At 42.4% G+C, this 16,001-nt stretch overlaps 1 protein-coding gene across 1 annotated transcript in view; it reads left to right on the top strand.

Annotated features, from left to right (window-relative positions):
• limk2 (LIM domain kinase 2) overlaps positions 1-16,001 on the top strand; it is a 34,665-nt gene that overhangs the window by 17,127 nt on the left and 1,537 nt on the right. Inside the window, exons 4-15 of the mRNA XM_060883284.1 lie at positions 3,242-3,351; positions 3,982-4,173; positions 4,731-4,836; positions 5,256-5,467; positions 5,845-6,031; positions 6,368-6,454; positions 6,606-6,737; positions 9,095-9,151; positions 10,062-10,127; positions 13,945-14,119; positions 14,720-14,775; positions 14,960-15,117. Of these exons, the coding sequence (XP_060739267.1) occupies positions 3,242-3,351; positions 3,982-4,173; positions 4,731-4,836; positions 5,256-5,467; positions 5,845-6,031; positions 6,368-6,454; positions 6,606-6,737; positions 9,095-9,151; positions 10,062-10,127; positions 13,945-14,119; positions 14,720-14,775; positions 14,960-15,117 (1,538 nt within the window). The remainder of the gene's footprint in view (positions 1-3,241; positions 3,352-3,981; positions 4,174-4,730; positions 4,837-5,255; positions 5,468-5,844; positions 6,032-6,367; positions 6,455-6,605; positions 6,738-9,094; positions 9,152-10,061; positions 10,128-13,944; positions 14,120-14,719; positions 14,776-14,959; positions 15,118-16,001) is intronic.

The raw sequence follows: 16,001 nt of genomic DNA, 5'->3' as shown, positions 1-16,001 counted from the left end.
GCATATGAACAGGCAGGGTGCTTAGCGGGGGCTTTACCAGTGGAGCAAAACACATAATAGGTCTCTTCTATTCAGACTTGAATAGAGAGTTGCCAAATATTTTTTTTTTGTGCCTCGCCAGTTCTGAGCTCTGAAGTGCAACCAGCCGGGTGTGAAAACATAAACAGTCCAGAACTGATACTCAGCAGTAAAAGTGCTGTGTGTGTGCGCGTGTGTGTGTGTGTGTGTGTGTGTGTGTGTGTGTGTGTTCCTTGTGGAAAAACAGTCGTCATGGCATGTTGTAATGAAGTGTCACATGAAATGGAGAACCATGCGTGCAAAGCCACACGTTAGAAAACTGATATGCAATTCATATTAAACTAATACACATTTATTTGTCCTACAAAAGATTATTAAGCCAGTAAGAGGTGAACGTAACATCATAAACATTCCCATGCACTCAACAGCGGGGTGTAATAATAACACACCTTTTTATAATGTTTCATATATGACACATGTTTTACTTCTTAAATAACCTCACATTGTAATTTCTATACGTTTGTAACCGCAGAAATTTTGGCGGACATCTACAAACCAAGTCAGTTGTGTTACTGAAGCTATTGATGCTATTTTCTTTAATCTTTTTATATATATGTATGTATGTATGTATGTATGTATGTATGTATATGTATATATAATAAAAAACTCAGTAACACTGGTGACTCCTTCCAAACATTCCATCACAGGAAGCGTCACCATATCCTTCATCTCGTTTTCTTGTATGGTTAATGCGCACGTCCACCACATGGGTCCATTTGTAAGCTGTTACTATAGAAACCACCGATTATTTGAGCTGTGATGAAGTAAAGACCATGATGACGGATCAGAATCGAGAAATCACCGGTGCTGTGATATAAAAATACATTTCTCAACTTTGTTTTTAAGTTGTTTTTTTTAAGTTCATCATATCTGCGACAAATTCCTTACAAAACTCTTATTTTAAGGAACTTTCACTCATCAGCGAGCCTTTCTTTGTCTTTCCCCTAAATCTGCTTTAATCTCAGGGTCTAAAGGGAGGGAGGAGCTGCTACAGCCCAGTGCTGGGAAATACACACACACACACACACACACACACACACACACACACACTATTATGAATCATATAGGAATGAAAGCATCTGAGACGTCCTACATAGTCAGTCACAACGTAAGCTGCACCTAAATCACTGAGTCTTAGTCAGTATTGCGTATACCACTCCAAATTCATTGTGTTTAGCTGAATGTCAGAAATGTTGAAGCACAACCAGAATCTAGGTCTAGGTTTAAGACACCGAGAGATGAAATTAGTCCTTGCCCAGAAGGTCTGACTGACGGACGACTCCGTAACCGTCTATCTGTTTGTTGTGGCTTTGAATGAATGAAACTGCAGAGTGTGTGTTTTGGCTGGAAATCGCCGCCTCCTTTTATGGCTGTCCAGACAGCTAAGATACAGAAAGTTTATAGCAAAAGAAGTTCTTTGGATTCATCAGATACAGCAGTTTTTGTGGAGTTTGTGTTGTTTGGAGAGACGCTGTGATATCAGCTTGCTGCTTATCCTGAAGAGCAAAACGTACCGCTAGCTGCCGCTCTGACACGTATCAAACCCCGTATGAACTTGGTTTACTGTTAATAGCAGAAGAAAGGCAGGAGAGCAGTGTGCGTGTGTCTCGCTTCCTGTGTATAGAAGCAGGTATTCGTTTTCCTGTCGTCTGTCCAGGGTGTGCGTGTCTGACATGTGAGCGTGAGATTGTTCCTGGCACAAACATGAATAAATAGACGTGTCTCTTTTGTCTGCACATCCCTTTCCTCTCCGTAATATGTTCAGAGACTGTAGGTAGAATGCAGAGGCTGTAAACGTGTCCCGAAAAGAGCTTAAGTGATGATTGTTCTGCCTGTTTGTCATTAGAGCTGTTGAACACACACAAACAAACTAGAAACTAGATTCATCTCACAGTCCTTTTGGTGTTCCTGAGTGATTCAAACAAGAATTCTAATCGATTTAGCACAGACGAGACTTATTTATCGGTGACGCATCACAGGTTTATCACTTTGCTGTTATATGTAAGCAATAAAACACTTTAAAGAAGAGTTAACGATGGAGTGTTGTGGTGAGGCATTAGTGGAGTTATAACCCAAGCGTTTTATTGTTACAACAAGTTAGTTCCATGTGTCACTTACATTATAACAGCTGTAATCAGTCGTTCTTGCACCAGACACTATGTTTCACTCTCGATCTTAATCAGACCAAATAAACACACACATCCTTTGACACTGGAGATGCCTTCCATGTCAAATAACAGCATAGTTTACTATTAAGCTAGAGATTATGTGGAACTGTTTATCAACAATTAATACATGTTGGATACTTCATTTATAGCTGTAAGGCTTTGTATGATGGCTTGTTATAGCAGGTAGAACATGTTAGGAACATGCATTCAGGAATACTGCAGCCAGCATGCATTTTATAGAATTCTGACAGGAATGTATATAAATGTGTGTTTACAGGTGGTTCAGGTGTGTGTTTGTCTCTTGTGAAAGAGTAAAGGTGTGTAAAGTTCCAGACTATAGGGGGGTGCTGAATCTGTGTCTGTGTGTGTGTGTGTGTGTGTGTGTGTGTCTTTTTGTCTGTGTGTGTGTGCATGTGTGTGTCTCGGTGTGTGTGTGCATGTGTGAGTCTGTGTGTGTGTGCATGTATGAGTGTGCGTGTGTGTCTCTGTCTGTGTGTGTGCATGTGTGTGTCTCGGTGTGTGTGTGTGCATGTGTGAGTCTGTGCGTGTGTCTGTATGTGTCTGTGTCTGTGTGTGTCTGTCTGTGTGTGTGTCTTTGTGTGTCTGTGTGTGTGTCTTTGTGTGTCTGTGTGTGTGTCTTTGTGTGTGTCTTTGTGTGTGTCTGTGTGTGTGTCTGTGTGTGTGTCTGTGTGTGTGTGTGTGTGTGTGAAGGTGTGTAAAGTTCCAGACTGCAGGGAGGTGCTGATTGCATCACTGTCAGAAGGCAGGTTCAGACACAAGCAAGTCAGAGAGGTAAAAAAAAAACAAAGGCAGGGAACACAATCAGTGTCATGTGTGGGAAAACAACCCCAAACCACTGAATGTGATAGTGCAGGGCGGCGTGTAGCAAACGCTTGGATGCGGTACAGGGTGTCACTGGGATCTAGAGCTGTTTTACTTCTGCTGTTCTTTCACTGTGGAATGCAGTTGATCACAACTCTAGCTTTGTTTCTCAGGTGGCCGGAGAGTACAAGTATCATCCCGAGTGCTTTGTGTGTCTGAGGTGTAAGGTGGTGCTCGAGGAACAGGATACATACGCTCTGGTGGAGCGCATCAAACTGTACTGGTGAGGAACTGCTGATCTGTACAAAAGTTTTCTCTTTTTCTGTCACTGTCTGTCTGTCCGTCACGTATTCATGCGCTCCTTTTAAAGAGGGTTTACCTGAATTTCCCCAGAGGGACGAGCAGGAAAACCCCTGAGCAAATAGTCAACAGCGGAGTAGCGTAACGACTCTCGGCTCAAACTTACCACCCTGAAATGGATTCTTTTTCTATAAGAGCATGCAAATGTTTTATTCAATTTTTCAATCAAACAAAAATGATTATTTTATCCACAAAAGAATGACTTTTATTTTTCTGTTAGCGTGTAAGTCTGTATTCCCACAAGACAAATTACTACCTGTTATCAACTAGTCCTCTTTTTGTCACTCTTTTTCTTTCCCTTTTTCTTCCTGTTACTAAGATAAAAAATAATGCAGCTTGTTCCCAGGAAGCCTTCATGTGTTGGAAATCTTAACGTTTCACCTCTGAACAAGAGCAATGATTTAACGAATAATAATTAAAGAATGTTTACCCTATCATTCCGACCAATAAGACTCAAGATTTCATAGGCGCTGTTGTTTAAGGCCAAAATAAATCCAGTCAGCTGTTGTTATTGTGAGTAACAGTCAGTGTCTATATGTATGTGTTTGTGTAGTGGCAAATGCTATAAGCAAGAGGTTTTGGCCCCGATGCTGGAAAGGCGCTGTACGGCTGACTCGTCTCCCGATACGCTGCCTCACACAGTCACTCTCGTGTCCATGCCGGCGGCTGCTAACGGGAAACGAGGCTTCAGCGTTAGTGTGCTCCGGGACTGCAGCAGCACTACAGCCAGTGTGCACGTCAAAGAGTGAGTAAAAAAGCTCGATAAACGCTCACACTTGCATGCTTCTGAGCGTTTTTTCATGTCCGATGAAAATAACAAATAAGCCCACGTTCCTTAAAAGCTGTATGTTCTTCATGAAATAATCCCAAATAGATCAGTTTTCATAACTAAAGTTGTTGAACATTGAGTTCATTTCGGTCAATCACCAAAGGAATTAGCCCCAGCACTGTTTTGGCTCTTGCCCTTGACACACACTAGTAAACACTGAGTAATATGTTGCATAAGTGTAATTGTTGGTTTGTGGTCAGGCTCAGGGCACTTTTGAGCTTCTACCATCCTGTTTTTCTACAATCCTGGTTTTTTTTTTCCATACTGTTACTTTTGATGACAAATTGCCACGGTATAATCTGCCAGGCATCTTTCAGTATTTTTACAACTGCTTGTGGGTTTGTCATGGTGCTGTTATAGTAGTTAATGAGGAACCTGCCAAGCCAGTCCCCAGTGGCTTCGGTGATCAGTCCAAACGCTAGCACACATTCATGTGCGTGTTGTTGCGCTCAAAGAAATTCCTCCACCCTCAGGGTACGTGGGATGCTGATCAGCCCAGAGGTTCGGAATGCCATCCATGTCGGTGACCGTATCCTGGAGATCAACGGCCTTCCAGTAGGAACTCTGATGGAGGATGAGGTGAGTGTACGTGTTGTTATGCATGAGCTCTGCTTTGTCCTAGAATACTGTAATCGTAAGTCAATTAAGATGGAATGGTGTTCGTCTGCATTGTGGTTTCTTGCTGTGACATGGTACCTTTACAATAACAGCACAAGTCTCAAGGAGAAAATCAACTCCTGGGGACATTTTGTGTCCTAGCATAGTGTCCTAACTCACTGTGGTCCAGAAAGACTCTGCAGTTTCTTATCTTAATTTTAATCTTACTTTATTTTAAAATCCTATTACAGCCCAGACCATGTATAATCCAGTGGTTTTAGTCAGCAAGATCAGAAATTCATACTCGTACAGACTCCTATTACTGTTTAGTCTCAGATATTATACATTTCAGTAGCATCAAACCTAATGGCTGGATTTGAACTTGTGATCGGTCCTTTTAGGTGGAGGATCTCATCCATCGAACCAGTCAGACCCTGCAGTTGTTGATCGAGTATGACCCGGTCAGACAGAGACTGGACCGACTTCGTCTGGGCACGTCCAGCATCCGCCTGGGCGTTCCTGCCTCGTCAAGGCTGCGTCTGTCCTCCCCGACCGATGGAGTGATCGAGAGGACAGCTAACGATGATGGGACACTGCAAAGGAGATCTCTCAGGTTGGTCATCCAGAGCGAACTTGTATTTAACAAGGGGCAAGTCGTGGCCTAATGGTTAGAGAGTCTGACTCGTAATCCTAAGGTTGTGGGTTTGAGTCTCGGGCCGGCCACGACTGAGGTGCCCTTGAGCAAGGCACCGACCCCGCCCAACTGCTCCCCGGGTATTTATACTATGATAATAATTTTCATTTTCAACAAAAGTACAAGTACATAAATTATATCAGTGGATTTAATATATTAATATTACGAATACATTTTAGCCCATTACTTTAAATATATATATATATGAATTGTTCTATAAATACAAACAGCTTGGTTAAAACCACTAAAGTGTCACTGCTGTGCTGGTGTAACAGTATGGTTTGTTTTCCCCCCAGGCGCAGTAACAGTATCTGTAAGTCTCCGGGGCCCGGTTCTCCTAAGGAGCACCCGATACTAGCCCGGGACATCAGTCGCTCTGAATCACTCCGAGCCTCCTCCAGCTGCTCACATCGCATTTTCCGACCGTGCGACCTCATCCACGGAGAGGTGCTCGGCAAGGGCTTCTTCGGTCAGGCCATCAAGGTCAGTCCACTGTTTTCTTTCTGAAAATGTTTTCAGTCATGATCAACTCTCTTGTGCTGTCAGAGTGCCAGTGTCGGTGTCGATGCCTAAATCAGAAACCTACAAAAATAACCAGATTTCTGCAAGCAAAGAAAAAAAATTGTTCCTCTTAGAACCAAGAACCGGTGAAGTGAGGGGCTTGCCATCATTCTGTCACCATGACAACAAGAGGTTATTTATTACAAAAAAAATAATCTGGCTCTCAAACCGGTGAAAACAAGACAGCTTGGTGAAAAAGTTTGCTAGTTTTAGCACCTGCATCATCACCAGGTAGTTGATGACTTGTTTGTCGAACAGGTCACCCATAAGGCCACAGGAGAAGTCATGGTCATGAAAGAACTAATCCGGTGTGATGAAGAGACGCAGAAAACCTTCCTAAAAGAGGTGAGGTTTTACTTCCACATCACTTAATACTGCAGTGGTTGGTGTTGGACAAGGACTGTCTTTCTTGTTTTATAGCTTTGGCTTTCCTTCAAGCTTATAAAGCGTAACGTGTATTGATTATTAGAATTCATAAAAATATCCTTTTTTCTAGGTCAAAGTGATGAGGAGTTTAGATCATCCTAACGTCCTCAAGTTCATCGGCGTGTTGTATAAAGACAAGCGACTCAATCTAATCACAGAGTTCATCGAGGGCGGAACCCTGAAGGACTTCATTAGAGATGTGGTATGTTCCAGCGGATAAATCTCTCTCTCTCTCTCTCCGTCTCCTTTTCTCTTTTTCTCTCTCTCTCTCTCTCTCTCCCTCTCTCTCTCTCTCTCTCTCACTCTCTCTCTATGCTCCTTTATTTTCCACAATCGGCTTTTCTAGCGACTGCAGAAAGCCAGGATTTGAACCAGACAGCGTCTGAGACTGGTTCTCATGTCCTGAGGTAAACTGTACAGATGGAGTGATACAGAGGTGCAGTGCACTTTACTGAAAGGGGGTGGGAGGGGAAGGGGGGGGGATGCATGCATCGGGAGAGTAAGGAAGGAATGCAGGAAGAGAGAGAAAACGAAAGTGATTCCAGGTGAGAAAGTTCAAAGAACAGGTTGTTTTTCTGGCCTCCTCCTGTGAGCCCTCTCTGCTGGACTTGTCTCAGTACCAGCACATGGCCAGCAGATGAAACCTGGAGATCTACCATAGCACTTTGAGTTAGACAAGTTGTCTCAGAGAAGAATGCAATAGAATTGAATTTAATAAACATTACAGATGGTCTTGTACCTGCTTTAATGGCATTCATGCCATTAGCCTTAACTCTCCAGTGAGCAAGTTGAGGATACATAAATTTTTTCATAATTGTGTTATTGTCTGCACAATATGATAAATCCATGTATCCCACAATGACTGAATACAACGAATTTGATGAAAACTCTATGTGAAACACATTTCACATCATCTTCACTATCTGTTCTCAATGTCAGATATGAAAACAAATGGCCAACAGTTTCTAAATCTCCCCAAATTCAAGCTTTTTCTTATGTTATTGTGTCACTTTACTAGTTTCTTCTATAAAAGGGGAAAGCACAGGCCTTTTTGGTTATATAGCAATCCCTTTTCCCTCAATACAACAGATCCCTGATCCCTATCTAATTCCTTATCACCTGATACCTGGCTCGCTGTTTTTATATAGAGCAATACTAAACTTTAGGATGGTGTGATGCAGCACAATGGATTTCCCCTGTAGTTGATTGTTTCACAATAACAGCATGTCCCAAATTGATTTATTCTTATACCATAGTAATTTGCTCACAGCCACAACGACCGATTATGTCATAAACTCATAAACAATTTATAGTTGTGTGTTGCTCCATGTAATTGGGATATAAAGCAACGAGCACTTCTTTATAATCACCGAAGTTCTCAATAGTTTCAGCTTCACACAACCTAGTTTCGCAGTCCTGCGAAAACTCCCGTTAGAATCTTATCTTAATTACATCTTGAAGCGTTCCAATTTTACTGAGTGAACTCTCGCTGAACAAAAACTACAAAACGTTCTTGAGCCGTTTTGTTTGGACTCTGAATTTAAACACTTCTGATTGGACACCGCGATCACGCGCTCAAAGGACGGACATTTCTGTGGTTAGCTACAATAACCGGTACTACAAAAAGACTATGCTTTTGAAAACTCAGCAACACTGAGATATTAAATAGGGGGTCATAAGTTACGCTTTTTTCTTTCACAAGTAGCATAACAAAGGCTTACCTTTTTAAAGTGAAGTGACATACAGCTAAGTACGGTGACCCATACTCAGAATTCGTTCTCTGCATTTAACCCATCCAAAGTGCACACACACACACACACACACCGTGAACACACACCCGGAGCAGTGGGCAGCCAATTATGCTGCAGTTGGGGGTTCGGTGCCTTGCTCAAAGGCACCTCAGTCGTGGTATTGCCGGCCCGAGACTCGATCCCACAACCTTAGGGTTAGGAGTCAAACTCTCCAACCATTAGCCCACGACTTATTAATAGTTATAAGTTGTCTACCCACCCACCTACCCACCTCCCCCGTTCACGCTCATTACTTTGTTGACAACACATGCAGAACAAGAAGACCAGACCACTTTCGCTTTTGGTGGGGGGTTCGCTAACACTGGAAGTCCCAACTGTCATTCAAATAAATAACATTTCTATTGTTTTACATTTTTATTTGTAGCTTTAGTGTGTTATTAGAACTATATAATGCTATAAGAATTTTAATATCATGACACGCATTAGCAGTATACCTTTGATATTCCAGGTATTCCCCCCCTTGAGGGCATTTGTTACCAAGATCCACTCGACGCTCAAGTTCATTGTGTTTTATTATACAGAAAGTCACTAAAATGTCATTTTCAGTAATCTCTGAGTTAATGTAGTTTAGCCCTAGTTTATAATAAATATAATTGAATTGTTATACTTTGTTGGTTGTATGTTTCCCTAGATCTCTACTATCAGTTTTGCATAACAATATTCCATGTGACTGTAATGATCAGGGTCTGTGAAGTTATTGTAACATGATAATACTGATGTTATTGTTTCTCTGTCTCTCATTGTTCAGGACCCATTCCCATGGAGGCAGAGGGTTAGCTTTGCCAAGGGCATTGCTTCAGGAATGGTGAGTGCTAAACTAGTTCACGTGCAAAGCTGGCAGCTCCTTCACAGTGACAGACGTGCGCATGAGCCCAAACTGTACAGGACTGTATAAAGCAACATGACTATAATCTGTGAAACTGGAATCAGCCCAGCAAAAACTGGCATTTATGTTTTTATATTAAAGCCTGTTAACACCACAAACATGAATGGGATGTTTTATTAGACCCACAGCAGAAACATTCATTTCATAAAGCATTTCAGTCCACAGGAACATTGTGAGATGCCATACTTCTCTTATTGTACATTCTGTTTTACCGGTCCATAGGGTGTGATAATGATCATTATAAGTCATCATAGTAAATAGATGTATGTGGTTTATTAACTATTTTACTCAATCCTGTCATGAATTTATGTGAACTGTATTGTAAATATAGCTGGCACACGATCCGCTGTTCTCGTCCCTCATGTCATACTAGTTTTGTGAGTTCTTAAAATGAACCTGTGGGATTGAAGCACATTGTGAAGCACGTTTTAGATTAGTGCTTAAAAGCAGAAGGTACTTTTGCTCAGTAGAAGCTGTTTTATTACTCAGAACATCTTTTAATGGAGTTCACTTCAGTTTCAGTTTCTGTTTACCATATCTTCTGTCTTTTGGGAGAAACATTTCACCTTTTGTCACTGTTATAGGGTCCAAAGCCTATGCTGAACCACCTGAACACACACATTTATATACATTCCTGTCAGGATTCTATAATAAAACTGCATGCTGGCTGCAGGATTCCTGAACGCATGTTCCTAACATGTTCTACCTGCTATAACAAGCCGTCATACAAAGCCTTAGAGCTATAAATGAAGTATCCAACATGTATTTATTGTTTATTTCTCTCTCTCTCTCTCTCTCTCTCTCTCTCTCTTTCTCTCCCCCCATTCAGTCATATCTGCACTCGATGAGCATCATACACAGAGATCTAAACTCACACAACTGCCTGGTAAAACTGGTATGTGACATTTTATACACACACACACACACACACACACACACTTTATTAGGAATACACACACTCAGTTTCACATCAGCCTTCAGAATTGGTGGATTAAAGAAAAAACAAAAAACGTCCAGTGTGTGGTGGTTCTGTGGATGGAAATGCCTTGTTGATGATGATGGAGGTTATCACAGAATGATCAGACTGGTTTCAGAAGACAAGAAGGATGCAGTAACTCCGTATCCACTCTGCACGATTGAGCAGAGCGTTGTCTTAGAACACACATCACGTTAAAACTTAAGTGTGGCAGGGTACGACTGCAAAAGGCCACAAATTGAGGCTCTGTTATTAGGAACACTTTATTATTAGGAACACTACACTAACACTATTAGCTAGTGTTAGTGTAGTGTTCCTAATGAAAAAGTGTTCCTAATAACTAATTAAGAGGTCAGAGAGTGTGTGTGTTCACAAAACACACTCCTTTGTGTTTGCTTTCACACTGCCCTTGAGTGCACTAGTTGTGTCTCAGTTACACAGACAGATAGCCTTGATGGTGTTAAATCCTTGTTTTCATCCCGACTTCGAAGGATTGTCTGTATGTGTTCATCAGATGAGGGAGGAGCAGGTTAGCCTTCATGTCAAGACAGGCCAAATATCCACAAAGGTGAAAAACAAAAACATGTTTTGCAAAGAGAGGTGGAGAATGAGAGAGAGAACGATCCTGAGTTTGAGTGAATGAGAACCAGAAGGAATGTGTGTGTCAGAGTGTGTGTGTGTGTCAGTGTGTGTCAGAGTGTGTGTCGGTGTGTGTCAGAGTGTGTGTCATAGTGAGAGAGTGTGTGTGATAGTGAGAGAGTGTGTGTGATAGTGAGAGTGTGTGTGTGATAGTGAGAGTGTGTGTGTGTGATGGTGAGAGAGTGTGTGTGATAGTGAGAGAGTGTGTGTGATAGTGAGAGAGTGTGTGTGATAGTGAGAGAGTGTGTGTGATAGTGAGAGAGTGTGTGTGATGGTGAGAGTGTGTGTGTGATGGTGAGAGAGTGTGTGTGATAGTGAGAGAGTGTGTGTGATAGTGAGAGAGTGTGTGTGATAGTGAGAGAGTGTGTGTGATAGTGAGAGAGTGTGTGTGATAGTGAGAGAGTGTGTGTGATAGTGAGAGAGTGTGTGTGATGGTGAGAGAGTGTGTGTGATGGTGAGAGAGTGTGTGTGATGGTGAGAGAGTGTGTGATAGTGAGAGAGTGTGTGTGATAGTGAGAGAGTGTGTGTGATAGTGAGAGTGTGTGTGATAGTGAGAGTGTGTGTGATAGTGAGAGTGTGTGTGATAGTGAGAGTGTGTGTGTGATAGTGAGAGTGTGTGTGTGATAGTGAGAGTGTGTGTGTGATAGTGAGAGAGAGTGTGTGATAGTGAGAGAGAGTGTGTGATAGTGAGAGAGTGTGTGTGATAGTGAGAGAGTGTGTGTGTGATAGTGAGAGTGTGTGTGTGATAGTGAGAGAGTGTGTGTGATAGTGAGAGAGTGTGTGTGATAGTGAGAGAGTGTGTGTGATAGTGAGAGAGTGTGTGTGATAGTGAGAGAGTGTGTGTGATAGTGAGAGTGTGTGTGATAGTGAGAGTGTGTGTGATAGTGAGAGTGTGTGTGATAGTGAGAGAGTGTGTGTGATAGTGAGAGAGTGTGTGTGATGGTGAGAGAGTGTGTGTGATGGTGAGAGAGTGTGTGTGATGGTGAGAGAGTGTGTGTGATGGTGAGAGAGTGTGTGTGATGGTGAGAGAGTGTGTGTGATGGTGAGAGAGTGTGTGTGATGGTGAGAGAGTGTGTGTGATGGTGAGAGAGTGTGTGTGATAGTGAGAGAGTGTGTGTGATGGTGAGAGAGTGTGTGTGATGGTGAGAGAGTGTGTGATAGTGAGAGAGTGTGTGTGATAGTGAGAGAGTGTGTGTGATAGTGAGAGAGTGTGTGTGATAGTGAGAGAGTGTGTGTGATAGTGAGAGAGTGTGTGTGATAGTGAGAGAGTGTGTGTGATGGTGAGAGAGTGTGTGTGATGGTGAGAGAGTGTGTGTGATGGTGAGAGAGTGTGTGTGATGGTGAGAGAGTGTGTGTGATGGTGAGAGAGTGTGTGTGATGGTGAGAGAGTGTGTGTGATAGTGAGAGTGTGTGTGATAGTGAGAGAGTGTGTGTGATAGTGAGAGAGTGTGTGTGATAGTGAGAGAGTGTGTGTGATAGTGAGAGTGTGTGTGTGATAGTGAGAGTGTGTGTGTGATAGTGAGAGTGTGTGTGTGATAGTGAGAGAGAGTGTGTGATAGTGAGAGAGAGTGTGTGATAGTGAGAGAGAGTGTGTGATAGTGAGAGAGTGTGTGTGATAGTGAGAGAGTGTGTGTGATAGTGAGAGAGTGTGTGTGATAGTGAGAGAGTGTGTGTGATAGTGAGAGAGTGTGTGTGATAGTGAGAGTGTGTGTGATAGTGAGAGTGTGTGTGATAGTGAGAGTGTGTGTGATAGTGAGAGTGTGTGTGATAGTGAGAGAGTGTGTGTGATAGTGAGAGAGTGTGTGATAGTGAGAGAGTGTGTGATAGTGAGAGAGTGTGTGTGATAGTGAGAGTGTGTGTGTGATAGTGAGAGAGTGTGAGAGAGTGTGTGTGATAGTGAGAGAGTGTGTGTGATAGTGAGAGAGTGTGTGTGATAGTGAGAGTGTGTGTGTGATAGTGAGAGTGTGTGTGTGATAGTGAGAGTGTGTGTGTGATAGTGAGAGAGAGTGTGTGATAGTGAGAGAGTGTGTGATAGTGAGAGAGAGTGTGATAGTGAGAGAGTGTGTGTGGTAGTGAGAGACTCACACACTCAGGCACTCACACACACACACACACACACTCAGGCACTCTCACACACACACAGGCACTCACACACACGCACACAAATGACACAAAAGACAAATGATCTAAAATAATTTTCCATATGTAGTGAACAGTTTATGTAACTATTAAGGAGGTTAAAAATAAGCAGGCAGATGAGAAGGATGGTCTACCAGTTTGACCAGCTTTGGTTGTGTTTTGGTAGCTGGCAGCTGCTCAGCATGAGCAGGATGGAAAATAATCTCAGTGAATCACCTTCTTTACCTGAAACTTCTGGAATGTTCCTGATACAGAAAAGTATCATTGGAAACCTAACACTGTCTGATTCATTCAGTCTTTTTTTATTTGTTTGATCAGACCGGAGGGGGCACGGTGGCTTAGTGGTTAACACGTTCGCCTCACACATCCAGGGTTGGGGGTTCGATTCCCGCCTCCACCTTGTGTGTGTGTGGAGTTTTCATGTTCTCCCCGTGCCTCGGGGGTTTCTTCCGGGTACTCGGGTTTCCTCCCCCGGTCCAAAGACATGCATGGTAGGTTGATTGGCATCTCTGGAAAATTGCCCGTAGTGTGTGATTGCGTGAGTGAATGAGAGTGTGTGTGTGTGCCCTGCGATGGGTTGGCACTCTGTCCAGGGTGTATCCTGCCTTGATGCCCGATGACGCCTGAGATAGGCACAGGCTCCCCGTGACCCGAGGTAGTTCGGATAAGCGGTAGAAAATGAGTGAATGAATGAATGATCAGACCGGAGTGAGAAAGCATTACACTGTTTTTGTTTTTATTTTATTTTAGAAAATGAATGAATTTTAAATTGAGACTTAATCTTTCCTGCACAAACGCTACACTCCCTGAAGTCAGCTGTCTTTTGTACACGTACAAATGACTGAGATTTTCTTTCAGTTGAATCACCTACAGATTTGTACAATAAGCTTTAATGTCCACCCAAAAAAAAGCCTATTTATTATATAGAATTGAAAATAATTGATCATTTTGACATCAGGACAACACTGTGGTGGTGGCAGACTTCGGTCTGTCCCGTCTCGTCATGGAGGACAAGGTGAAGCAGCCGCCTCCCGACAAGCCCAACAAGAAGCGGATATTGCGTCGCATCGACCGCAAAAAGCGCTACACGGTGGTGGGCAACCCGTACTGGATGGCTCCGGAGATGCTGAACGGTGAGAAGGATTTCCAACATCGCAAGAAATTTCAGTTGTTTAATTAAGAGCTGACTTTTTAGAATTTCGCAAAAATGAGTCCAGCACAACAGGAAGTAATCAGTAGGAAAGAATTGGACAATAGAGTTGCATAATGTAAGCCAGTATGGATAAGTAACATATTATTAAAGAAATGTTTCACTGTTCTTCAACCTAATCTCTAACCACTGCGTACTGTAATGTACGTGAGATCATAACCATCAGGAATTTCAGCCTTTCCCCGTAACGGAGAACTCGTTTCCTTGAAAAGCTCATTGGAATAGAAGTCTAAGGGCATTAACTTGCATTGTAAACCTTTAACCACAAAACCTTCCCTGTAAAAAGAGACATCTCTGCCTCTGTGTGAACTATATACTAGATTTAGAGCTTCATTTCTCAGGGGAATTGTTCCATAAACATTCCTGTCTTGCATAAAACTTTATTGATACAGACAACAGCTTCTCTGTGTGGGACCATGAATAAATAATGTAGACGTTTTGCATTAAGTGTTTATTACTCAAGCCTGAAGCTTTATGCATCATTACTTCTTCATTAAGTCTTTTGTTTCTTTGTGTCGAACAGGTAAACGCTACGACGAGAAGGTGGATGTTTTCTCCTACGGCATCCTGCTATGCGAGGTGTGTCTCACCACAACTCGGCTCACCTTTCTTTTTCCTCACATTGGCTAAAATGTACAATCCTGTCTTAAGCCTGCGAGGACTAACACAAAACCTAGTGCTAAAACGTCCAGCTCGAATCTTCTCCGGCTCTGTGGGGCGTGTGCATGGCTTTTGTTCATTTTCTGTATGTTTGTGGCTTTAGATCATCGGGCAGGTGTACGCCGATCCCGAGTGTCTGCCCCGCACACTGGACTTCGGGCTCAACGTGGGCAAGTTTACAGAGAAGTTTCTACCTGAAGACTGTCCTCCTGCTTTCTTCCCGTTAGCCGTGGCCTGCTGCGACCTCGTTCCTGACAACCGGTTTGTGTTTTTGGTGCAACAAAAACTGCCAGCTATGATATCTGAATGAAAATGTGTGTCTTTTTTTCGACACCCCAATCCTGCCAGGTCGAGTTTTGTCTTCAGTTATAATGGAGCTGAAGAGATGTAAACCAGTGATACACAGGGGCTGAGTGCCAGCTTGCTCTTTTCCTCCTCTCTGCTGAGTGAAATCTGAATGCTCACTGAATTACAATCAGCTTTGCAAAGCAATCCTGCAGAGGAGATTCTTGTCCTCTGTCTCTCACTAGTGAACTGGGTATTGCATAAGGAATAATACACATCAGATTGTGCTGTTTGAAGAAAATAATCATCAATGGGTCCTGATATGGGGCTAAAATTTGGTCGAGGTTTTTTGTTGTTGTGTTTTTAACCTTATCCTGTACTACAGCATATCGGCAATCATTTCTGGCAGTGGTTTTTTTTTTTAAATTATTAAAGAACAACATGTATATGTAAACATTTACAGCTACATTTAATAATGTGGAACTTTCACAAGCCAAGTTACTTTCTATGATCACGTATGTAACAGCATCTATAAACATCCCTCATAATATCTCTCATCCCTCATCTAAACTTTCCCTCATCAAGTTAATAATAGTTACAGTAAAGTCCTTACAGAAAGCCGTGCCATCTAAATGATTCTATAGTTCTCCTTTACATTGTTTAATACAATTTTATTAAATTAACCTATTCAGCATATGCTGTGACTAAGCTGTTGCTATAGAAACGAGAATGTGTTGGAACAAGACCATTTATATTAACCAGTGGTTTGAATCACAGCCAACATCGGTGTTAGTGCTGCTGTCAATCAACACATTCTGACCAATCAGACTTGAGAATGCAGCATCTCTGTGATATAACTA

Source organism: Tachysurus vachellii, chromosome 12 (assembly GCF_030014155.1).
Source record: "Tachysurus vachellii isolate PV-2020 chromosome 12, HZAU_Pvac_v1, whole genome shotgun sequence".
NCBI lineage: Eukaryota > Metazoa > Chordata > Actinopteri > Siluriformes > Bagridae > Tachysurus > Tachysurus vachellii.
This window is presented reverse-complemented; position numbering and strand designations above follow the sequence as displayed.